The sequence below is a fragment of the Ursus arctos genome, unplaced genomic scaffold (genome assembly GCF_023065955.2).
Source record: "Ursus arctos isolate Adak ecotype North America unplaced genomic scaffold, UrsArc2.0 scaffold_14, whole genome shotgun sequence".
NCBI classification, from domain to species: Eukaryota; Metazoa; Chordata; class Mammalia; order Carnivora; family Ursidae; genus Ursus; species Ursus arctos.
This window is the reverse complement of record NW_026622808.1, coordinates 22384426-22409816: the sequence shown is the minus strand read 5'-3', so window position 1 is coordinate 22409816 and position 25391 is coordinate 22384426. Positions and strand designations below refer to the sequence as shown.

General features: G+C 40.0%; 1 protein-coding gene and 1 pseudogene across 1 annotated transcript; one reads left to right on the top strand and one right to left on the bottom strand.

The window, feature by feature from the left end:
- Positions 1-7656: 7656 nt before the first annotated feature.
- Positions 7657-8618, bottom strand: LOC125283811 (olfactory receptor 7C1-like; annotated as a pseudogene).
- Positions 8619-20067: 11449 nt separating this feature from the next.
- LOC113248922 (olfactory receptor-like protein OLF4) lies at positions 20068-21000 on the top strand. Its single transcript, XM_026490513.3, has one exon. The coding sequence runs from the start codon at positions 20068-20070 to the stop codon at positions 20998-21000; it is 933 nt and encodes a 310-aa protein (XP_026346298.2).
- Positions 21001-25391: the final 4391 nt, after the last annotated feature.

Genomic DNA, 25391 nt, shown 5'->3' with positions numbered 1-25391 from the left:
CGCCCAGTAGTTAAAGAAACATAAAAAATCCATTCCAAAACCTTTGAGGAATTAGAGTAGGCAGAAAGATCGAATAAGCTCAGGGGGCCACCAGAGATGGTGAGAAGGAGCAAATGTCCTTGGTTATGGCAACACTCCAACCCCAGTTACAGTGTCTTGATGCCCAGAATAATAAAGAAGCAAAAGGCCATTTATCCAAAAGAAAAAGTAGGGAGGATTTTACTTTATCAAGACATCTGACCCATTGAACATCCCACCAGAATAACAAGCAAAGGGGAGACACCCACAACTCACTAAAGGAAATACACACAGTACAACAGAAGTGGGGGATTTTAAAAGATGATTTGTTAAAAGAACTTTCCTAAATAATAAAAAATGCAAAACTTTATAATGAGAAACTAGGGTTTTGAATTTTGGATCTATGCATATTTGCTGTTTGAATTTGGAGCACAACCAAACTGTAATAAAGGTTAATATCCTCCCCCGAATAGTAGGGCTCGAGCTGTCCATCCTTCTCAGGTGGTTGACAGATGTAGTGAATATATGGAAAGACCTTAGCCTAGTTCCCTCCTGTTGAGAACAAGTGCTGATCACTGGTGATGAGATTTGGCTGAGGTTTCTCTCACTGTCCCCATCGCTTCCCAACCTCTGGATCCCCAGTTCCACAGCCTCCTTTCAGTCCCTTGTCATCTCTCCACCTACCACGGGCTGGTGCCCTCTAGCCAATATTCACATTTACCCAGGAAGCTCTTTCTATATTGCATTTAAGTTACTGTCCCAACTCTGCATCTTAACCCCTTCTTGGTGACTCCCCACTGGAGACTGAACCCCAAATTCCATAACTTCCAACACTTCGCTTGCCTCCCTTGGCCCATCTACCCACTTCTCACTCCCACTGCCTCATCGACATCAATGTCACAAACACCGAACTTGAGTTGTTCCTTCACCTGAAGCCCCAGTCTCCAGGCTCGGAGCCTCCAAACACCTGCTGCCCTCTGCTCCGAGTCACCCACTGGTTTCTTTGGGATCACTCACCTCCTCTCTATCTTCACAATCCCATCACCTCTTTCAGACTGCAAGGAGTCATCTCCTTCATGAATCTTTTTGTTCTTTTTTGTTTTAAGATTTTATTAATTTATTTGACACAGAGAGAGAGGACAAGAAGGGGGAACAGCAGGCAGAGGGAGAGGGAGAGGGAGAAGCAGGCTTCCCACAGAGCAGGGGGAGCCCGATGTGGGACTGGATACCAGGACCCTGGGATCATGACCTGAGTCGAAGGCAGGCACTTAACTAACTGAGCCACCCAGGCACCTGTTTTTGTTCTGTTTTTTTTTTTTTTTTAACATTCCCACAGAAAAAGTATGCTTCATCTTGCAGTAATTTAGATGTAGGGGTTATCACTATGTGACTCTTATTTACTTCCATGTATGTTTCCCTGCTAGACTGTGGGTGCCCTGGGGCACGTTATACAGACTCTTGAGCTTTACCCCTAGCATAGTTTGGAAAAGTAGGAATAAATACATATTGCGTGAAGTAATGAGACAATCTCTGCTCAGAGCAGTTGCCAGTGATGAGAGAGAGAACAGAAGCAGGGAGCTACTAGCACAGGAATGGAGGATATGGGAGAGGAATGTTTGCCATATTCTGAGATTAGGACCATCTGTGGGTCAGACTGTGGTTTGTAAGAATAAATGGAATAGGATAAAGAAGGCACAATGGAAAATATCAGAGTGCATCGTACGTGGTCAGAGTTCATACCAAATCATTTCATGGTTCTCCTTGTTGAGTCCCGTGTGTGTGGGTGTGCAAATGTATTTATTTCTGTGTTTGCCTGTGCACAGCTGCTGGATCACATGTAAAAGGCATGTTTTGTTCTGGGATACAGTCAAAAGATTCTTATCCATGTCAGCAAATGAAAGAATAGTTTTAAAAGAAGGGCATTTCCAAGGCTCCTGGGTGGCTCAGTTGGTTAAGTGTCTGCCTTCATCTCAGGTCTTGATCCCACGGTCCTGGGATGGAACGCTGAGTCCAGCTGCCTGCTCAGTGGGAGTCTGCTTGTCCCTGTCCCTCTGCTCCTGCCCCCCCCAGAATAAATACATAAAATAATTTAAAAAAATAAAAGGATGGCACTTCCGGGCAATGATGAAAAAGCACTGTGAATGAAGAGCCCATTAGAACATCCAGGCTGCAGAGAGAGTGGGCAGTCAGTTTGGGTGCTGGGGTTCCTCCAGATTCAGGGACCACACACTGACTGTACCGTTATTTCCCCAATCGCCTCATTACAGTACCCACATCAGGCCCTCAATCTAGTTTTTATTCCATATTTATTCCTATGTGTTTGGCCACCCTTGTCCTCGAATGGCTCAGGAAGGAACAGATGAGGCAACCCTTTCTCTCACATTTCTTTATGGCATCTTTTCTTTTTTTTAATTAAAAAAATAAGTTTTCTTTATTTAAAACCCAGTGTGTGGCTCGAACACAAGACACTGAGAGCAAGACTTGGATACTCTTCCAGCTGAGCCCGCCAGGCACCCCTGGAGCATCTTTGCTTTGTAATTCCTGGGCTTTGAGTTTCAGTCTCTGACAAACCCCTGGGCACGCTCCACTCCTGTTTCTGATTTTGGTCCCACACATGTAGGCGTGCCTACAATATACTCTATAAAATCTGAGACATGCCTCAGAAACTGATTAACTTCCTTCGTATGAATATCCCTGAGGACCTTGGTCACACACACATTTATGTCACCCACTCTCCTTGCTTTGTTTGACACAGGATCCAAATGAGCAGGACCTCACCTCCTTTGTGCACTTTTGTTGTTTGGAAAAGGTGTGCATTTGGATAGAAACACGTTTTTAGAAGAAAAATTTATAAAATAAAAACACGCAGGGTAAAGAAAGCTGAAATACAGTGGATTCAAAACAACCTTATTAATCTGAATTGAATTTAAAAAGACTGACTTCTGGGTGCTGGTTAGCTCAGTCTGAGGAACATGTACCTTTTGAACTCGGGGTCATGGGTTCAAGTCCCACATTGGGTGCTGTGATTACTAAAATAAATAAAACAACTTTGAAGAAATAAAAAGAAAAAGACTAACTCCTGCAAGAAAAGATATAAAATAACAACAATTTCATCACATTAACACAGATCTCTAAATCAAAATGAAATGGGTAAAAAAAAACTAATAAAAAGAATAAGAAAATATAATTTAAAATTATAACTTATTCTAAAAGTTTGCAGAGACCAGTATCTAAAATGATAATGTCATCCTATATAAACAGAAGTAGAATCAAACACGTTTGTGAAAAATGTGTTAAGTTGAATGCAAAAAAAGAATGTGTTCCACAGAATGGCAGAAGATGAGTGTTAGTTTAGAAAGTAGATCTAATCACAAAAGGCAAAAGGCAGGAGTAAGCAGCAGGCACAGATGTGAAGTTAGACAGCAACACATACAAAAGTCAGTTTATTAAGAACCACATAAAAAGCAATGGGTGGGGACAAAACATGCCTGACGGATAGATCTGACTGGTCAAATTTTATAAACTCTCACACTACCCAGCAAATGCATTTGTACATACATACAAGAATTAAACAGCAAATAGCAAACTCAGCTTAAACATTTGTACTTATTTGTTGGAAAGAGTGCAAACGGAAGAAAAAAATGATTTGGCAAGAACAACAAAAACAAGAGTAAGAACGCTCAGACCCCAGTATACAGGCAAAGAACTTGAATAGATGATTTGGGATGGAGAGAGTAAATGGCTAATAAACCGCAAAATGTAATCCACCTCCAGGTAATGAAATAAGTGAAAACTAAAGCCCTTTAGCATATGCCTGAATGTGCTGTAAATAAACTTTTTAAGTGAATACCTATGTGAGAGAGGATTCTGTGAGATATATGTCTCAAGAACAGCGGTTGCAAGGTAGTGGCTCCCTCCATCGGTCTGGACTTTCTTTACTTTTTTAAAAAAATTAATTTAATTTAATTTAAATTCAATTAATTCACATACAGTGTATTATTAGTTTCAAAGGTAGAGTTCAGTGATTCATCAGTTGCATAGAACACCCCGTGCCCATTACATCACGTGCCCTTCTTATTGACCATCACCCAGTTACCCATCCCCCCACCCACCTCCCATCCAGCAGCCCTCAATGCTTCCTAGAATTAAGAATCCTGGTCTGGATCTTTCTAACGAATACGGAATGTGCTACATTATACCCATTTAAAAAATATATTTAAATCCCTCACTGCACTTCACCTGCCTCCATACCTAATAGTCTATTTTCATAGTCCCCTTTACTGCAAATCTCCTTGGAAGTGTTCACGTTTTCCTGGAAGACAGTACCTCCCATTCCTTTTTTAGTCTCATTCAACAGGATTTTTATTCCCATCACCTAATTGTCAACAGTAATCCTTGTATTGCTAAGTGCACAAACATTTATTTGTTTAAAATGCCATATGGTTTCACTCATTTATGGAACGTAAGAAATAGGAAGATCTGTAGGAGAAGGAAGGGAAGAATGAAGGGGGGTAATCAGAAGGGGGAATGAACCATGAGAGACTGTGGACTCTGGGAAACAAACTGAGGGCTTCAAAGGGGAGGGGGTGGGGGATTGGGATAGGCTGGTGATAGGTATTAAGGAGGGCACGTATTGCATGGTGCACTGGGTGTTATATGCAAATAATGAATCACGGAACATTGCATCAAAAACTGGGGGTGTACTATATGGTGACTATTATAACAAAATAAAAATTATTTAAAAAATTAAATAAATTGACTCTAAATGAATGAGTTCGCCACTCCAACAAACACAATGATCTCGTGGCTCTGGGCTGGGCTGCTTAAGCTTTCAGGTGACCTCAGGTAAAACTTTCAGCTTCCATTCTCTCTGACTCTTTCTTGAAATACCTCATGATATCTGAGACTCACCCGGATGGGGTCTTTGAGAGGAAGGTCTCTATGTGGAGGTCCGAATTCTTCTCTGGAGTGTCGATGGTGGAGACTGAAGCTCTGTTCCCAGACAGGACAGCCGGAAGGAGTGAGGCATGGGTCCCCCAGCAGACTTAGGAATCCAAACACAAAAACCATGTCTCCTCCACCTGAAGGTTGAACGTGCCCAGGGGCTGCAGCCGAGGGGATATTTACAGCTCCTCTGTTTGCTGCATCTGTTCCCTATACCTGCTCATTAGACACTTTCCCCATTATTATTCCAATCCCTGAGCATGTCTTCTCATGGGAACTTACCTGCACTGAATGGAATTATTTCCTGTAGATTCTCTGTTCCCAAGGGACCAGGTTAGAATTCAGGCACATCCAATGTTTATTACACACCCTGACCTTGCCTGGCATCCAGAGCTCTAAGATTGAAATTTCTACGGCCCTGAGTGAATTTTTTTTTCCAAATCTAAGACTGATGAACCTGTCTTGACTGTGTTCCCTATGTCTGCAAAATATTGACTTGTGGTGGGAGCACAACTCCTGATAGCTCCAGAAGATTTTTCTTCCTTCTCCAAAAAGCAAACGTGTGTTATTTTCCTGTAAAACCATGGGTACAACAATCCTTGGATTCATAATTCTTTTGACAAATCAATTAGAAGTTCAGTGTTTTAATAGAAGTTAAAAATTGACATCTAGTCATTCACTACCGAAAGATTTGGTAGTTATAAGGGATCAATTTAGACCTTTTAATGCACCATGGGCTGAGCTCACAATCTTATATGGATAACCTGATTTATTTTGTGCAAAAGCCATTCTATGAGGATCATAAAATGATGAGCCTATTTGTAGAAATGTGACTTGGAAGTGTTGAGTGCAATAAAGTGATTTATTTTGTGCAAAAGCCATTCTATGAGGATCATAAAATGATGAGCATATTTGTAGAAATGTGACTTGTAAGTGTTGAGTGCTTGACCCAGAATTACGAACTGCATCATTAAGAAATGATGTGTTTTGATTGGAATGTTACAATATAGGACAGTGTTTCTCAGCCAGACATGATTTGGCCTCCAGGGGACACTTGAAATTATCTGGAGAAATTTTTGACTGTCATAACTTGGGAAGTGCTGTTACTAATTTGGTATGTCTAAGGTGGCCCAGAGAGTCTGAATCTGAAGTTCCCAGCCATTGATATTCCCTGTCTTGGTCTGTAGTCACTTTTGTGTGGCTCTGGTCCAGTGTCAGAGTCAGATGTGTTCTTCTCCCAGAATCCCCTGTACACCTCAGGTTTGACCTTAGGTGGTCAGACAAATTTACCCATGTCTCTTTTCTCTTATAACAGGAAATGAACCTGCCAAGCCTTTATTCCCTTATCTCTAAACAGGAGAAATTCCATCTAAGGTTTCAGTCTGAGAACTTAGTAATAATAAATCTCAGTGCGGGTTGTGATTAATTTCTAAGGCTTTGGCCCCCAGAGACAGAACATTTCTTAGCTGGGGAGCTGACTTCTAGAAATGTGCAATTACATGTTAGGGATTAAACTGTTATGATACTAAGCTATGGCTGGAGGCAGCATATTGTGATGCCCAACAGAACATCTGAATCAGGCAGCCCTCCCCAGACCTCAGAAGGGATGAGCCTTTTCACCACCTTGAGTGACCTAGAGCCAATCAGCTAGATATCATAAGCTCCACCTACTCCTCTGTAATAAATGGGAAATGATATTAATCACATAAATGTTACCGGAAAATTTACATGAGATAATGTGTATAAGCACTTAAACAGTGATGGCAGAGTACTATTATTATTTTTTGTTATCAATATCCATATCAATAACCAAATTTCTTGGAAGGCCTGGGTGCCTTACTCTGTTAACTGCCTGCCTCTTGATCTCAGCTCCGGTCTTGATCTCAGGGTTGTAAGTTCAAACCTGCTTTGTGTTCCATGTTGGCCAATGAGCCTACTAAAACAAACAAACAAAGACCAGATTTTTTTTCTAGCTCAAAAGTTTTCATTAAATCAATATATTTTTCCTGATCCTGACTGTATTTAACCACCCACCCATCTACTTTTCACTCAACAAATATTCACTAAGCATAAACTCCATCCTGAGAACTGTATTAAGCATTACAGTTTCAAAGTTAGGTAAGAGACCTTTCTGAAATTCAAGGAATCTATATTTTGGGTGAGCAGAGAAATTTAGTAAAGTTGGTGTCACTGGAAGGAAAGTGAATTAGATCAGGAAAGAAGGGGGGGGCAAATATTTGAGTTGATTTTATTTACATGACCAGAGGAAACATCTCTGTAAATTTGTTTTTGGGACATTTCCAAAAATAGGCACATATCTCATCACTCTGAGGATAGATATTAAATACATGACATTTGACTTTTTTTTATAAAATTTTTTATTATGTTATGTTAGTCATCATACAGTACATCCCACGTTTTTGATGTAAACTTCCATGATTCATTATTTGCCTATAATACCCAGTGCTCCATGCAATACATGCCCTTCTTAATTTTTTAAGAAATCCAAACCATTACTGAAGATTACTGAGAAAATACCAGGTTGTATTCACACCAAGATATAACCTGAAGAAAAATAGAGAAGGAAGACACAAAGAGAGAACATCTTTAAAATGTGTACACTTGAGGAAAAAATTAAAATAGTGGATGGAGGAAGCCAGGATCTCTGGGCCTCCATATTGTGTGCCCAGCTACTCAGGAGAGTCCGGTGATGGTCCTGACACTGAGAGGCACCCCCCTGCCAAGGAGCCTGCTCAGGGCCCCCTTCTTGACCACGTTCCTCAAGCCGTAGATGAAAGGGTTCAGCATGGGGGTGACAATGGTGTACATCACCGAGGCCACCAGACTCGTCCTAGTGGATAAAGTTGCTGCAGAACTGAGGTATTCCCCAAGGCCTGTGCCACAGAACAAGGAGACCACTGAGAGGTGAGAACCACACGTGGAAAAAGCTTTGTACTTCCCCGCAGCTGATGAAATACTGAGTGTGGAGGAAACAATTTGATAGTAAAACAACAGTATTACATGGAGAGGAATCATGGCCAGAAGGCCAGGTGCAGAATACACCACTATGTTATTGATGACGGTGTCAGAACAGGCGAGCTTCAGGACTTCAGGAAGATCACAAAAAAAGTGTGGGATTTCCATGTTTGTGCAGAAGGACAACCTCAAAATCGTCAAGGTCTCAAGCAGGGAGCCCATGACACTGATGCACCAGGACCTGAAGGCCAGCAGCCCTCAGAGCTGGGGGTTCATGATGACCGAGTAGTGCAGGGGGTGACAGATGGCCACAAAGCGGTCATAGGCCATCACGGTCAGGAGTACATTGTCCAGACATCCAAATACAGATGCAGAAAATGTCTGGCTGAGGCAGCCTGCATATGTGATAACTTTGCTCTGAGTCTGGATGTTCAGAGCATCTTGGGGACGGTGGTGGAGGTGAAGCAGATGTCTACAAAGGACAGGTTGGCCAGGAAGAAGTACATGGGGGTGTGGAGGCGGGAGTCTGAGAAGATGGCCAGGATGATGAGCACATTCCCAGTGAACGTGACCAAGTACACGCACAGGAACAGCCCGAAGAGCATGAACTGAGTCTCTGACTTTGCTGAAAACCCCAGGAAGAGAAATTCTGCAGCATGTGTTTGATTTCCTGGTTCCATGTGGAGGAAATAGGTAGCGGAAAAGAGGAAAAAAGTCAGCATTCAATGACCATCCAGTGACAGCACAGAAATGTGATTGCCTTTCATTTCCAGCAAATGGATTAATAATGTACTACCCATTTATAATTGCCATGGTTGGGGAATTTGAAATGCTTCCGTCCTTCCCTCTGTTGCCACTGCCATTTGGAAATGTAGTCCTAGTTCCAAAGCAGTCGTGCCCTTTATAGCCCGGCTACTCAGAGTGTGGTCTGTGGACCAGCAGCAGCAGCACTGCCCAGAGCTGCTTTGAATGCAGAGCCCCAGGCCATTTTCAGACTTGCTGAATCACAATCCACATGTGACAAGATCACAGGGGATTCCACTGTTCATTCATGACTGAGTTGTGCTGTTCTAGAACGTCTGTGGCTTCCAGTCTTTCAACTTTTATCTCCTCACTTTTATTTTCCTCTACACCTTCCCTCAAACCTTCTTACTTCATATGCAGGCAAAATTTTCTGCCATCTGTGTGGAGTTAACAATTTTCATCCATTGGCCTTAACTGTTCCAAACACCATGTAAGAATCCTGTATTTAATTTTCCAATGCAAATATCTGTAACTTTCACAATGATTTGCATTGTTTACATAACCAGAGTACATTATTTTCCATGTTCATTTTGTGACACTCTGTTCTATGTCATTGGAAAGCCAGCAACCTATTTTGTCTTTCTTTTATCTTTCAGTAGAATTTCTTTAAATATCACTTTAAAAGTAATATAAGCACTACATGTTACCCTGATGTTACATTTGGGCATGTTTTGTATTTAAGGTTAAGATTCAGAGCTTTGGTAAATATACATATATGCATGCACAAATGCTTTCAAAGGTAACTAATATAACGTAATAAAAAATAAAAAAAAAATAAAAAGTGCTCACAAGATAGTCAATGGCAGAGAAAATGATGGCGTAGGAAATCCAAAGGCCCAATACTTCACAAAAGCATGGGGACAACTGCCAGTATCAAGGAATCTAAAAAATAGGTGATGATTTTGAACCAAGAAGTGAACCTTTGGTTCCTCATTAAATTCCCTTACAACATGCGTGAATCCATAAGCACAGGCATTCTTTCGTTAAGGGAGCACTTCCTTCTTCAGCTTTGGCCACCACTTTGAAGGAACAATCTCAGAATCCCTGATCCGGGGTGTCTCCATACTCAAAGGGAATGAGATACACATTGGTTCAAGGCCCATTGAAATTCTGGTACCTTCATTCAGAGATATGCTGATGCCCCCTGAATGCACCCAACCTCACCTAAAACAACCCCAAGGGCATTCCCCTGGCTCTAATGTTGATCCGCTGAGAGAGGACACAAACAACATAAATCTCTTCAAGTGAGAGAGACAAAGGAAAACGACACCCACCTGAGGTCTGATAATAATATTTTCAGGTTGCAAACTGCAGGGCACAGAAATCTGTCTTCTCAAATTTATACAAGAGCAGTGTGTAAAAATTACAAGACCTCTGGAAAATATTAATTTGAATATCAAAGTAGGGTCAGATGGTGACTTGTTATTTGGAGCCACCAAAATTACTGTTCATACAGCTGACCAAGATTGCTCCATTAGTCTTTACTACTCGGGAATCTGAATACTCTTGTGGCTCAGATGGGATAGGTACCTTTAACTTTGGTCAAGGTTTACTGCTGATTTTTTTTTTCAGCACAGTTTAATACCTCAACCATGATAATAGCAGTTCTGCCTCACCTCTCCTACCGTGTGGCTATTACCCCATATGTGATGCCTCTAGCCTACATTAAGAAACATTTCAAGTACCTTTAAATGTGTGTTGGATTCCTTGAAGGGAATTGTCTGAACACATTTTTCCTGCCCTCACGCACTAGGACTTTCATGAGACTTGGGGAGATCACTGTCTTTGTCTTAGTGTCAAAAAGGATCATGCTTCTATCAAGCAATTATTTGTTTTTATGTTATGGATACTGTGACTCTTGTAACTGATCATTGTGCCAGAGATTGCCTATATGACATATTCATTCTCCTCTTCCCTGTTATCAGACCCTGCATGTATTTGGAGGTGGTCATACACCAGCTAAGACACTATATTTCCCATTTCTCTTTCAATCATGGACAGGTGGTGAAGAGTATGTGAAGTTATTGAATGGGAATACTGAATGCTTTTTGGAGGACTTTCCCTTTTCTATCTCCTCCTTGCCTAGAATTCACACCTGACACTGGGACTCCCACAGCTGATGTACCTTGGAAAACCACACCGTGTGGATGTGGAAGCAGAGGTGGAATGAACCCTTGTCCCTCATGTTGGCATAGAGACATCATACCCCTTCTTTGATGATGGAGACAAATTAACCCCTAATTGAGTATGGACACTTTTTCTTCTTAGTTTTTCCATTTACTCAGCCAAATTCCATCCTAACAGCACAAACTGAGTCCTTTGTCTTCACTGGAATTCTCAGAGTCCTACCAGGGGCCCCATTTTGTCAACAATGTAATATTTTGTGGTAGATATTTGGCTTACTTGTGTAATTATTCACCTGGTTTTAAGTCTTCTTTCCTTTGGCCACAGTATTTCTCTTGTCATATACTTTTTTTTTGTAATAATAGTTTTTATTATATTATGTTAGTCACCATACAATACATCCCTGGTTTTTGATGTAAAGTTCGATGATTCATTAGTTGCGTATAACACCCAGTGCACCATGCAATATGTGCCCTCCTTATTACCCATCTTGTCATATACTTTTAAGGTGTCTTCTTTTGTCCCAAGTACTATGTAGGTCCCTTAAAATTACTTTGGAATGTGTCATGTGAAAGAGTGAATGAGTGAATAAATGATGTTTTTCAGAGGGCACTGTGTCCTGCACACTCGATCCATCACATCTCTGAGATCTCCTTTTACTCACTCTTGTGCTGATGGGAAAAAGATCCACAGAATACAAGAAACATTGCCAACGTCAATCAGGCACCAGTTGGAAAGGGGCGATTCAGACTCACATCCGCCTGCCTCCAAGTCAAGGCTCTTCTCACTCTGCAGGGCTGCCTTAGGCATTCAGTGCTTCACAAATAAGGGGAAAGGCTAACACTGGTATAAAGCAGAACCCAAAAGGTGAGCAGACATAAGGGAGGGTTGGCTTCTGCTGCAGGAGGAGAGGGTCCCTGCAATGATGCTCTGACAAGAGAAGCAAGAAGAGTTGGAAAGGAATGAGGAGCAAGAATTCTCTGCAGACATGAAATGTGCAGGATCTAGAATCAATCCCATTACTTTATCTCATCAACCTGACCTTTTCCCCAGAAGACATTGTTAATAAAACTTTCCTTCCCTTCACACCATTTTCCCAGATTACTCTGGCTTCCCCTGATGCTTCACTCAATGGATTTGGCTCTACTGGTCCTTCCTTCCAAAGACAATTGATGTAGAAAGGACAGGAAATGGGGGTCAGGCGCTGGTCCTTTGGAGTGAGTGGACATCCCAGAAAAGCCTGGAGAGGATGCTCTTAGCCTGTGGCTCATGAGCCGCAGGTGAGCTCTGCAGAGGGGGATGCAGAGGCTGAATTCTCAGAGCTCCCTATCAAATAAATTCCCTCCATGTTGCTCAATTCTCTAAGCAATTCAGCTCTCCTGAAGCCAAGGGACCCTAAGTAAAGGAATTTTTTTTCTTTTTTCTTTTTTTTTTTGCCACTTCAGTCCCCATGTGTCCATCTTGGGAGCCAGGTGCATATTCCCTTTCTACCAATGGGTCCATTTCACCTGAAATGGACATCTCTCCAATGTTTATAACCACTCATGCAGGCACGTCAGAAAGACCACCCTGTGGGCCTCTGAGCTGCTATGACAGTGGGAGTGTCAGTCTCCAGCGTCTGACTCAGAGATATAGCCATCACCTGACCACATCCATCCCAACTAGGATCCTCCCTGGAACAGCATTCTGACTTTATTTTGAAAATTTCAGACAGATTCTGAAGAAAATGCATGAATCCATGCATTTGATGGATGGTAAAATTTTTGGTTACAGAGGTAGAGTTTTCTTCATACATCTTCCCCAGATTTGCTTATTCAGGTTTTCTTCTGGGGTAAATGCATTCACATCTTTAAACACACATGGGTATTTTATTCTGGCTGTATGCCCAGGTAGGGTATTCAGAACATTGATTTCCTATGGGGAAGAGTATTTTGCATGTTTTCTTGTTGTTGTTTTGTTTATTTGAGTATAGTAAACACACAATGTATATTAATTTCAGATATACAACATAGTGATTTAACAAATTTATACACTATGGTACCTTCATCACAAGTGTAGCTGCCTTCAGTCCCGATGTATCACTGTTACAATATCATCGACTGCCTTGCTTACAATTAATCTGTTCAGATTTTCGATTTCTTCCTGGTTCTGTTATGAAAGATTGTACATTTCTAGGGCTTGTTCTGTTCCTTCTAGGTTGTTCACTTTGCCTATACTTTTAATATTATTCACTTATAATTCTTTGTATTTCTGTGGTGTCAGCTGTTACTTCACCTTTCTCATTTCTGATTTTATTTATTTTGTCATTTCTATTTTTTTTTCTACATGAGTTGTCTAAGGATTGTCAATTTTGCTTATGCTTTCAAAGAACCAGCTCTTGGTTTCATCTATTTTTTTTTTTCTGTTGAATTTTTAAATTTCAGTGTCATTAATTCTGACTGATCTTTATTATTTCCTTTCTTCTACTCATGTTGGGCTTTGTGTGTTCTCTGGGAAAGAGTACTTTGAATACAAAATCAGTACTTGATGGTGATTTACAGCAGGCATATCTAATGTGAATTGCCTTAATTTAATTCCATTGGTCCTATACATACAGACACCCTACTTTCTTTCTAGATAAGAGAGTTATCTTCTATCCATGTTCACTGTGAATCGGCTATACCAATGCTCCAGATTCTATCCTAACCCATGTTCCATTAGACTTTTTCCATTCAACTATAACACTGAAGTATAATTATATATAATAGACTCTCCCTATTTTAAGTATATAGTTTGACACTTGTGGTGAGCACAGCATAACATAAAGAGTTGTGTGTTGATTCAGTATGATGTATACCTGAAACAAATGTAACATTGTATGTCAATTATACTTCATTTTTATCCTTTAAAAATTTTTATTTAAATTCAATTAATCAATATATAATACATCATTAGTTTCATATGTATTGTTTGATAATTTACAGTTGCATATAACAGCCAGTGCTCATCACATCATGTGCCTTCCTTAATGCCCATCACCCAGTTAACCCATCCCTCTGCCCACCTCTGCACCATCAACCCTCACTTTTTTTCCCTACAGTTAGGAGTCTCTCATGGTTTTTCTCTCTCTCTCTGACGGCTGCCTATTCAGTTTTTCCTCTGTGCTATTTTTTATATTCCACATATGAGTGAAACCATATGATAATTATCTTTCTCTGATTGAATTACATCGCTCAGCATAATACACTCCAGTTCCATCCTGTCGATATAAATGGTAAGTATTCATTCTTTCTGATGGCAGAATAATATTCCATTGTACATATATACCACATCTTTATCCATTCATCTATTGATGGACATCTCAGCTCCTTCCACAGTTTGGCTATTATGGACATTGTTGCTATGAACATTGGGGTGCAGGTGTCACTTCAGATCACCGCATTTATAACTTTGGGATAAATACCTAGTAGGATAATTGCCAGGTGGGAAGGTAGCTGTATATTTAAAGTTTTGAGGAACCTCCACACTGTTTACCAGAGTAGATGTATCACCTTTCATTGCCACCAACAGTGTAAGAGGGTTCCCCTTTCTCCGCATCCTCTCCAACATTTGTTGTTTTTTGCCTTGTCAATTTTTGCCATTCTAACTGGTATAAGGTGGTATCTCAATGCAGTTTTGATTTGAATTTCCCTGATGACTAATGATGTTGAGCATTTTTTCATGTGTCTGTTAGCCATTTGTATGTTTTCATTGGAAAAGTGTCTTTTCATGTCTTCTGCCCATTTTTTGACTTGATTATTTGTTTTTTGGGTGTTGAGTTTGAGAAGTTCTTTATAGATCTTGGATACTAGCCCTTTATCTGTAGTATCATTTGCAGATCTCTTCTTCCATTCTGTAGGTTGCCTTTTAATTTTGTTGGTGGTATCCTTTGCTGTGCAGAAGCTTTTTATCTTGATGAAGTCCCAAAAGTTCATTTTAACATTTGTTTCCCTTGCCTTGGAGATGTGTCATGAAAGAAGTTGCTGTGGCCGATGTCAAAGAGGTTTTTGCCTATGTTCTCTTCTAGGATTTTGATGGATTCCTGTCTCACATTGAGGTCTTTCATCCAATGGGAGTTTACCTTTGTGTATGGTGTGAGAGACTGGTCAAGTTTCATTCTTCTGTATATAGCTGTCCTATTTTCCCAGCACCATTTATTGAAGAGACTGGCTTTTCTCCATTGGATGTTTTTTCCTGCTTTGTGGAAGATGAGTTGACCATAGAGTTGAGGGTCTATATCTGGCCTCTCTGTCCTGTTCCATTTTCTATGTGTCTGTTTTTATGCCGGTACCATGCTGTCTTAGTGATCACAGCTTTGTAATATAGCTTGAAATTAGGCAACGTGATATCCCCAACATCAATTTATTTTCTGATAGTTCTGGAAGTCAGAAGTCTGAAATAGGTCTCCTTGACCTAAAATGACTACCTCCAGAAAAGAGTTCATTCTAGAGGTCTGGGGGAGAATAGGTTTTCTTGCCTATTCCAGCTTTAGAACTACCTGTACTCTCTGACTCCATATGCCCTCCCTGTATCTTCAAAGCCATCAACAGGGCATCTCAAAATCTCTTTCTGACTCTAAGTCTTCTGCCTCCTTCTTCCACATTTGGAGGACCCTTGAGATCCATTGAGCCCACCTGGAAAATCAGAATAACTTTATCATAGGGTCAACTGTCTAACGATATTAGTATGATTTGTAACCTTAATACTCCCTTGCCATGACACAAGACATATCCAAAGATCTTGTTGACTAAGATGTGCAAATATTTTGTGGACATTATTCTGCCTACAAAGTCTTTTTCAGAGGTATATTTGATACCAACTTAGGGGCCTTCACTTTGATGAATCAAACACAGAATTTATTTCAGACTCCAGGGTAAGTACTTATAATTTCCAATAAAAATCACACATGAAGAGGATCACATGGCTTATTTATAAACATCACCCCAAAGCCATAAATGGTAAAGTAAACCCTCAACTAAAAAGATTCAATATCATTTCAAGGTGAAGGTAAAATGCAAGGAGGTCAGACCTCTGGAAGGCAGGCAAGTTCAGGAGAATGTGTATATATATCCAGCTTCACCTGACTTCTAATCTGGTCTCCCAGGAACAGAGTCTCAGCAGGAAATTTTCACTTTCTGAACAGACAAGTGCCCACTGGGAATGGAGTGCTCTGAGGTGGGAGTAACAATGGAAACAGCACCTAGTGAGCAGACACAGGGAGCTGTAAATATCTCCTCTGCTGTAGAACGTCAGCACATGGATCCTTGGACTGGCCGGGACATGGTTGTTATTTTGTGTTCCTAAGTCTGGCAGAGGGACCCATGCTTCACTGCTTCCTGCTGTCCTGTCTGGGAACAGAGCTTCGGTCTCCATCATCAACCATCCAGGGAAGATTTTGGACCTTGACGTGGAGACACTTATCTTATAGACCCCATCCAGGGGAGTCTGAGAGCTCAGCAGGTATTTCAGGAAAGGATCAGAGAGAATGGAATCTGAGAACTTTTACCTGAGGTCACCTGAGACTAGGTAGACTCATTTAAAATTAATTTATATGACATGTTGAAAAGCAAAGTGTCCATTGGACTCAGCCATACAGATATCATTGTTGACAATAGGTGGTGGGAATGGAAGTCCAGTTGGATGTGACAGAGGAAGGGTTGGGGACCTAAAGTGGTTCCAGTGAAATAAGAACATATCCAAGGAGCTTGCAGCTAAGGGGAGCAGGAAAACAGAGTATTTGGCTTGGAGATGTGAGTTATGAACTTTTTCAGATGTGGTGTTTTTGCGTGTGTTCTGTATTTATAGAAAGCCCCAGAACCATGCAGGCAGCCAGTCCCTTGCAAGAGCAGTTTTTGAGACATACATTTCTCAGCATTTTCTCTCACTCCTAGTATTTACATTAAAAAATAGTATTTCATATGCAAAAAGGGGTAAGCTAACTACCTTTACTTTGTAATACTTCATTACCAAGAGATGTGGAAAGGATGGAGACATTTGTGAGGTAGAAGGAAAAACTCAGCCAAATCTCTTCACCGGTGATAATCACTTATTTACGCACAGGAAGGAACTATATAGTAAACTTTTTACATATACTGAGGAAGGCTGTCTGCCACCCTAGAAGGGTGGATGCTGCTATCCCCACTATCTGAGTAGGATATTCACATTTGGAAGGGATTGCTTGTCTCTCCCAAGTTCAAAGATTGTATATGTGGTAGATCTGACATTCAAAACCTGGTTGTCTGATTTCAAAAGTTTTGCATTTAAAATCATTCAAAATATTTTTTTTATTATTTTGTCTTAGAAAAAGTCCCTTCTAATGTTCTACATTGTGTATTTTCTGTTGTAAATTGTAGGTTTATTCCCTTTGCACAATTTTCTAGAGGGATATGCAATTAAAAAAATGTCTTGACATCATAAAAATACCACTCCTTTCTCATTTAGATACATTGTTACTTTTCTGTTTTGATAATTATTCTGGGCATCAGGGCTTGTGGACTGGTGCTGGAATGTTGCCAGAACCAGGGAAGCTTTCTTCTCATCACAGTCTCTCAGGAACCCCCTGAGCTTATTAGATCTACTTTACCCCCTGTGTCCATTCTTTCCTCTGTGTTTTGGCACTGCTTTCTATGTTTCTATAAATACAGGACACAAGATGATTGTATTAAATTGGAGCCCCAAGTTTCCATGTCCTTGGGAGGCTTACTAGCTAGAATTTAAATACTATTTACACACTCTTCAGGATAAAAATAATTTGATGTTGACTGCCTTATATCATTTTTTCAAAATTATTGTGGCTGGGGGGGAGAAAAGCATGGTAGTGATGCGGTACCGGGAGGCCAGAGTGCACTGTGTGTGTGTGTGTCTGTGTGTGTGTGTGTGTCTGTGTGTGTCTGTGTGTGTGTTGTGGGGCATGAGCAGTCCTCAGGGCAATGGCACCTGAGTTCATGTTGTCCAATATGTGACCCTTAAATGCCAGAATGTTCACCAACAAATGGAGATAAGGAAGGGATCCATCTCTATTCACAGAACACCTTGGAACACAATTAATAAGATGCAAAGAACACCATGTGAAGGAGGGACTCCCTGTGTCTTGAAGTCCCATCAGTGGCAGGAAAGTCCCCTGGGTCCTCAACGTTCTCTGCCACCACCTCTCATCTCTCTTGCTCTTGCTCATTCCCTCACCGCACTGACTGCATGTTGAGATCTGCAGATCTGCAGTAAGTGCCTTCTGCAGGGCCTTTGCTCTGCTTTCCCTGCAGGGCACACCCCTCCCCCAGATATCCTCCTGCCTCCTGCTCAGTCTTTCTGGAAGCCTCTGTTAAAATGTCACCTTCTTGGCAGGTGTTCCTGAACTCCTATTAAAACTTAGAACGCTCCCATCCACTCCTTTATATACCACCATTTTTTTCCTTCAAAGCACCCGTCACTGTATGACATGGTATTTGATATAAATATATTTACATTACATATATATATATATATATATTTACATATATGTTTATACATCATGTATAAATATTTGCATATATATGTTTTGCATTTAAAATCATTCAAAATAGTTTTTTGAATATATATATATATATTTTTTGAATATATATACATATATATCCTTTTTCCATCATTGGATTGTATAGACTTTTCTAATTTTTTCTCCAAGTTTTTATTTTAATTCCAGTTAGTTAACATACAGTGCAATATTAGTTTCAGGTATAGAATTCAGTGATTCAACACTTCCATACATCACCTGGTGCTCATCACCACAACTGCCCTCCTTAAGCCCCATCATCATTTCACCCACCCCCCACCTACCTGCTCTCCAGCAACCCTTAGTTTATTCTCTATAGTTAAGAGTCTGTTTTCTGGTTTGCCTCTCTTTTTCTCACAGAATTTGTTCATTTGTTTTGTTTCTTAAATATCACACATGAGTGTAATCATGTTAATTGTCTTTCTCTAACTGACATTTCACTTAGCATAACACACCCTAGTTCCATCCAGGTCATTGGAAATGGCATGCTTTTATTCCTTATGATGGCTGAGCAATATTCCATTGTGTATATATATATACTGCAGGCTTCTTTATCCATTCATCGATGGATGGACATTTGGGATCTCTCCAAAGTTTGGCTATTGTTGATAATGCTGCCATACACATCGGGTGCATGTTTCCACTTTGAATTAGTATTTTCTTATCCTTTGGATAAATGCTTAGTAGGACAACCTACAGAATAGATGATATTTGCAAATGACATATCTGATAAAGGGTTAGTTTCTATAAGTATAATTAAACTCAATGCCCAAAAAACAAATAATCCAGTTAAGAAATGTGCAGAACAAATAATAGACACTTTTCCAAAGAAGACATACAGATGGCTAACACACACATGAAAAGACCCTCAATATCACTCATCATCAGGAAAATACACACCAAAACTCAATGAGATATCACCTCACACCAGTAAGAATGGCTAAAATAGACAAAACAGGAAACAACAGGTTTTAAAAAAAAAGTTAAAAATAGAACTGCCCTATGATAAAGCAATTACACTGCTAGGTACCTTCCCAGTGAATACAAAAGTGCTGATTCAAAGGGATATATGCACTGCAATGTTTAGCAGCAGTATTTACAATAACCAAACTATGGAAATATACCAAGGGTCCATTGTCTGATGAATGCATAAAGAAAGTGTATTACTCAGTCACAAAAAAGAATGAACTCCTGCCATTTGCAACAACATGGACGGAGCTAGAATGTACTAGGCTAAGCAAAATAAGTCAGTCACAGAAAGATGAATACCATATGATTTCAGACATATGTGGAATTTAAGAAACAAAACAAATGATCATAGGGGAAAAAAGAGAGAGAGAGAGGCAAACCAAGACATAGACGTTTAACTCTAGAGAACATACTACTGGTTACCAGAGAGTAAATCAGTGGAGGAGATGGCGATACACGTGATGGAGAGGAAGAAGGGCAGCTGTTGGGATAAGCACCAGGTGATGTATGGAAGTGTTGAACTACTAAATTATAGACCTGAAACTAATATTAAACTGTAGAGTAGTTAATTGGAATTCAATAAAAACTTTAAAAATGAAAAAAATAAAGGGTAATAAGTAAATAAATAAAGCTCATTTGACTGAAAATTATTTTGTTATTTTTTCCTTCCTTGTAGTCTCCTCTACCACATGGAACCAGGAAATGATTCAGGAATTTCAGGGTTTCTTCTTCTGGGATTTTCAGAGGACCCAGAACTGCAGCCCCTTATATTTGGGGTTTTCCTCTCCATGTACCTGATCACTGTGTTTGGAAACCTGCTCCTCATCCTGGCCGTCAGCTCTGACTCCCACCTCCACACCCCCATGTACTTCTTCCTGGCCAACCTGTCCTTTGTAGACATCTGTTTCACCTCCACCACCATCCCCAAGATGCTGTGGAACATCCAGACTCAGAGCAAAGTCATAACCTATGCAGGCTGCATCACGCAGATGTATTTTTTCCTACTCTGTGCTGTGTTGGATGATTTTATCCTATCTGTAATGGCCTATGACCGCTTCATGGCCATCTGTCACCCCCTGCACTACACAGTCATCATGAACCCCCAACTCTGTGGACTGCTGGTTCTGATGTCCTGGATCGTTAGTGCTCTCAATTCTTTGTTACAGAGCTTAATGGTGTTGCGGCTGTCCTTCTGTACAGTCTTGGAAATCCCCCATTTTTTCTGTGAACTCAATCAGATAATACAACTTGCCTGTTCTGACACTTTTGTTAATGACACGATGATGTATTTTGCAACTGTGCTGCTGGCTGGTGCTCCCCTGGCTGGGGTCTTTTACTCTTACTTTAAGATAGTTTCCTCTGTACGTGGGATCTCGTCAGCTGAAGGGAAGTACAAAGCATTTTCCACCTGTGCATCTCACCTCTCGGTTGTCTCCTTATTTTATTGTACCAGCCTAGGAGTGTACCTTAGCTCTGCTGCTCCCCAGAGCTCCCACACAAGTGCAGTGGCCTCGGTGATGTACACGGTGGTCACCCCCATGCTGAACCCCTTCATCTACAGCCTGAGGAACAGAGACATAAAGAGGGCTCTGAAAAGAATCACTGGGGTTCCAGTGATGTAAGGGCCCATTGTCCTGGGCTGAAGAAGTGCGCATGATTGCAGGGTCAGAGCCTCAGAACCAAGAATTGCCATTCTTCGATCAGGTTGTGGAAGTAGAATCTGCTCCTTCTATTTATTTTCTGGTGTTTTCATTTGTTTGACTTCAACTTCTCTATACACTTAAGTAACACACTTTATTTATCTTCTGCTTTGTCTGATACACAGTTTTCCTCTTTGTCCATTTCCTACCTTTTAAAAGTTTTTCCCGCCTTGGATAAAAACCATTTGGAATTCCCATTTATGTCATGGCATACCATTGATTTCTTGAGAATAATTCCTACACAGTCAACATATATCATCCCAAGTAATTTTCTCTTATTTAACTAAAAGGATAGTCATGAGTAATATTATTCATACAGAAAAAAAGTAGGTTGCTAACCAATGCCATTTATTAAATTTTATAATAAGGGAACCTATGAGACCCCAGTTTTTCCCTTTTATGTATATCAGTACATTGTACATCACTGTCTCCACTGCTCATCCTGACAGTGCAGACTATCTTTAAGTTGGTCCTGTTGTTAGTCACTGACTCCATTCTCCTGATTATGATCATGTTCTCCTGTGCGGCTGTATCCACCATGCCTACCACAGTGATTGGCTCAATGATTACCATGAACATGTTTCCAAGCGGAGTCTATAAAGAAATTTATATTAGAATAAGTAGATTTACTTCATATGCCCCAAGCCAGGGAAGATCTTAAACATGATAAAGATAAATTGAAATTATGCTTTGTATTACAGAACAAAATATTTCATTTTATGCTGTCCATTTACTCTTTGAATGTGGAGTTTGATGTCCATGTAGAAATGTTGGGTTTTCGGGGCGCCTGGGTGGCACAGCAGTTAAACGTCTGCCTTCGGCTCAGGGCGTGATCCCGGCGTTATGGGATTGAGCCCCACATCAGGCTCCTCCGCTATGAGCCTGCTTCTTCCTCTCCCACTCCCCCTGCTTGTGTTCTCTCTCTCTCTCGCTGGCTGTCTCTCTCTCTGTCGAATAAATAAATAAAATCTTCAAAAAAAAAAAAAAAAGAAATGTTGGGTTTTCCCTGTTGGGGTGAAGAATTGGTTGGCACGTTTATGGTGTTTTACTGAATCATCTTCCTCTTTCTGCTGCATAGAAATAGGACTCTTTTCTCTGCTCTAAATGAAATATCTTCTCTTTTTCTAAGTGTTGTCATAACCAGGAAATGGGCAATGATTGAACAATATCAATATCATCCATCATATACCATCCACATATATCCTCCAGGTCAAAGGATAACTCATTACAGAGATTGAATTCCTATCCAGGCATGTGATTCCGATCATGGCTTTTGTGCAAAGAGAGATGTCCTTCCAACCTCTCTTTGTTATCTGGAGGTAACCCTAGTGAAGTCTGTCTTTATTATAATCATCAGAAATAATAATGTAGGAGTGCCTGGGTGGCATAGCGGTTAAGCGTCTGTCTTCAGCTCAGAGTGTGATCCCCGCGTTATGGGATCGAGCCCCACATCAGGCTCTTCTGCTATGAGCCTGCTTCTTCCTCTTCCACTCCCCCTGCTTGTGTTCCCTCTCTCGCTGGCTGTATCTATCTCTGTCGAATAAATAAATAAAATCTTTAAAAAAAATAAAAGAAATAATAATGTAGACACATTTTTTTGTGACCAAAGGAAACACTCAAGGATAGGAGTGTGAGAATGTATATGTGTGTACATTTGTACACATCTTTCTCTCAGATAAACACTTCCTCACACTTTTATGCAGACACACAGAGACTTATTTGGTTCTCATCTATTTTGTTGAAAGAAAACGTGAAATTTGAAGAGGATGCATATCAAACGAATAAACATTTGAATTAATATAAAATAGAAAGAAAGTAAAATTTGGACACAAACATTAAAATAGACTGGGTGACCTTAATTTTAATAAGGAATTATAATTTTATCTCAAATCTTCAAAGGCCTCAGAGTCAAAACCACATTTACATTTATGCAGTGGAAATCAGTGTCAAATTAATGGGGCAGAATATCTCCAAACTGAAACGGATTTTCTCTTTCCATTTAAGGTGGGATTTCAATACCAAACGCCTTTACCCAAGGGAAGTTCACTGAATGAGTTGAAAGGCTCAAACTCCATTCCTACAAGCAATATTTTTCTGAACAAATGTCTATATTTGATTCCTGATATAACAAGCCACTCCTGATATGAGTGGCTTATCTTAAAACAAAGATTTATCCTATGTTTCTAGAAGGGCAAAAGCCTGAAAAGGGTCTCATTGGACTATAATTAAGAGGTCTGCAGGGCCGCAATCCTTCTGGACACTCCAGAGGAGAATTCACTCCCTTTCCTACTTCACTTTTCAGTAAATACTTGCCTTTCTTGTCTCATGGCCCTCACCCATCTTCAAAGCTCACAGTACAGAATCTGAAAATGTCTCTGATTCCAATTCTTTGTCCTCGCTCTTCCACATTTACGGGACCAGTGTGATTACACTAGTCCCATCTCGATAATCTAAGCTAACCTTTTCTTCTTATTATATTAAGATCAGTGATTAGCAGATTTTCCCACCTAGTGGCTGATTTCTCCTAGCTCTGTAAACAAACATTTTCAAAAGTTTTTGAATTAGGATGTGGACATCTATTGGAAGCCCTTATTCTGCTTATTACAAAGTCATTTTCAAATATAAATTATTTGATGTCACTCTAGAGTGCTTATATGAAAGACTTGAACAGATAAATTTTCAACACCTATAGAATTATGTGAAAAAGTTTCTTTCAAAATTACAAACACAGAAGATTCCTGATGGAGAAGACTGAAAACACCTACTTATGACTCAAACACAGGAACACAGAGTAGCTCTCAAACTGTGCCCCACAGAGCATGACCTGCAGCATTAACACCCCCTGGAAACTTGTTAGAAATGTCCAGTCCCTAAAATTAGATTTTAAACCAAAAACTGTAGTAAGGCATTAAGAGAAATTCTATATCATACTTGAAGGGTCTATCCAAAAAAGATCTAAAAATTATAAATATTTATGATCCGAATTTGGGAGCAGCCAATTATATAACACAATTAATAACAAAAATACAGAAACAAATGGATAATAATACAATAATAGTAGGGGATTTCAACACCAGTCTCACAGCCATGGACAGATCATCTAAGGAGACAAACAGCAAGGAAACAAGATCTTTGAATGACAAAAGGGACCAGATGGACATCACAGATATATGAAGAGCATTTCATCCTAAAGCAACAGAATACACATTCTTCTAGAGTATTTTCCAGAGTAGATAACATACTGGGTCACAAATCATGTCTCAGTCAACACCAAAAGATTGGAATTATGCTCTGTATATTTTCAGACCACAATGCTTTGAAACTTGAACTCAATCACAACAGGAAATTTGAAAGAAACTCAAACACATAGAGGTTAAAGAGCATCCTTTATTTATTTATTTATTTATTTATTTATTTATTTATTTTTAATAATTTTTTTATTATGTTATGTTAGTCACCATACAGTATATCCTTAATTTTTGATGTAGTGTTCCATGATTCATTATTTGCATATAATACCCAGTGCTCTATGCAATATGTGCCCTCCTTAATACCCATCACTGGCCTATCCCAATCCCCTCCCCCCTCCCCTTTGAAGCCTTCAGTTTGTTTCCCAGAGTCCATATTCTCTCATGGTTCATTCCGCCTTCTGTTTATCCCCCCTTCATTCTTAACTTCCTTCTCCTACTGATCTTCCTGCTATTTCTTTTGTTCCATAAATGAGTGAAGCCATATGATAATTGTCTTTCTCTGCTTGACTAATTTCACTTAGCATCATCTCTTTCAGTCCAGTCCATGTTGCTGCAAATGTTGGGTAATCATTCTTTCCAATGGCTGAGTAATATTCCATTGAATATGTGGACCACATTTTCTTAATCCAATCATCTGTTGAAGGGCATCTCGGCTTCTTCCACAATTTAGCTATTGTGGACAATGCTGCTATGAACATTGGGGTGCATATGGCCCTTCTCTTCACTACATCTTTATCTTTGGGGTAAAAACCCAGTAGTGCAATGGCTGGATCATAGGGTAGCTCAATTTTTAACTTTTTAAGGGACCTCCACACTGTTTTCCAGAATGGCTGTACCGACTTGCATTCCCACCAACAGTGTAAGAGGGATCCCCTTTCTCCATATCCTCTCCAACATTTGTTGTTTCCTGCCTTGTCAATTTTTGCCATTCTAACTGGTATAAGGTGGTATCTCAATGTGGTTTTGATTTGAATTTCCCTGATGGCTAATGATTTTGAACATTTTTTCATGTGTCTGTTAGCCATTTGTATGTCTTCAATGGAAAAGTGTCTGTTCATATCT

What these genes read in the sequence shown, in the direction of transcription:
- LOC113248922 (XM_026490513.3), top strand. Translation starts at nt 20,068, where the DNA reads ATGGAACCAGGAAATGATTCAGGAATTTCAGGGTTTCTTCTTCTGGGA.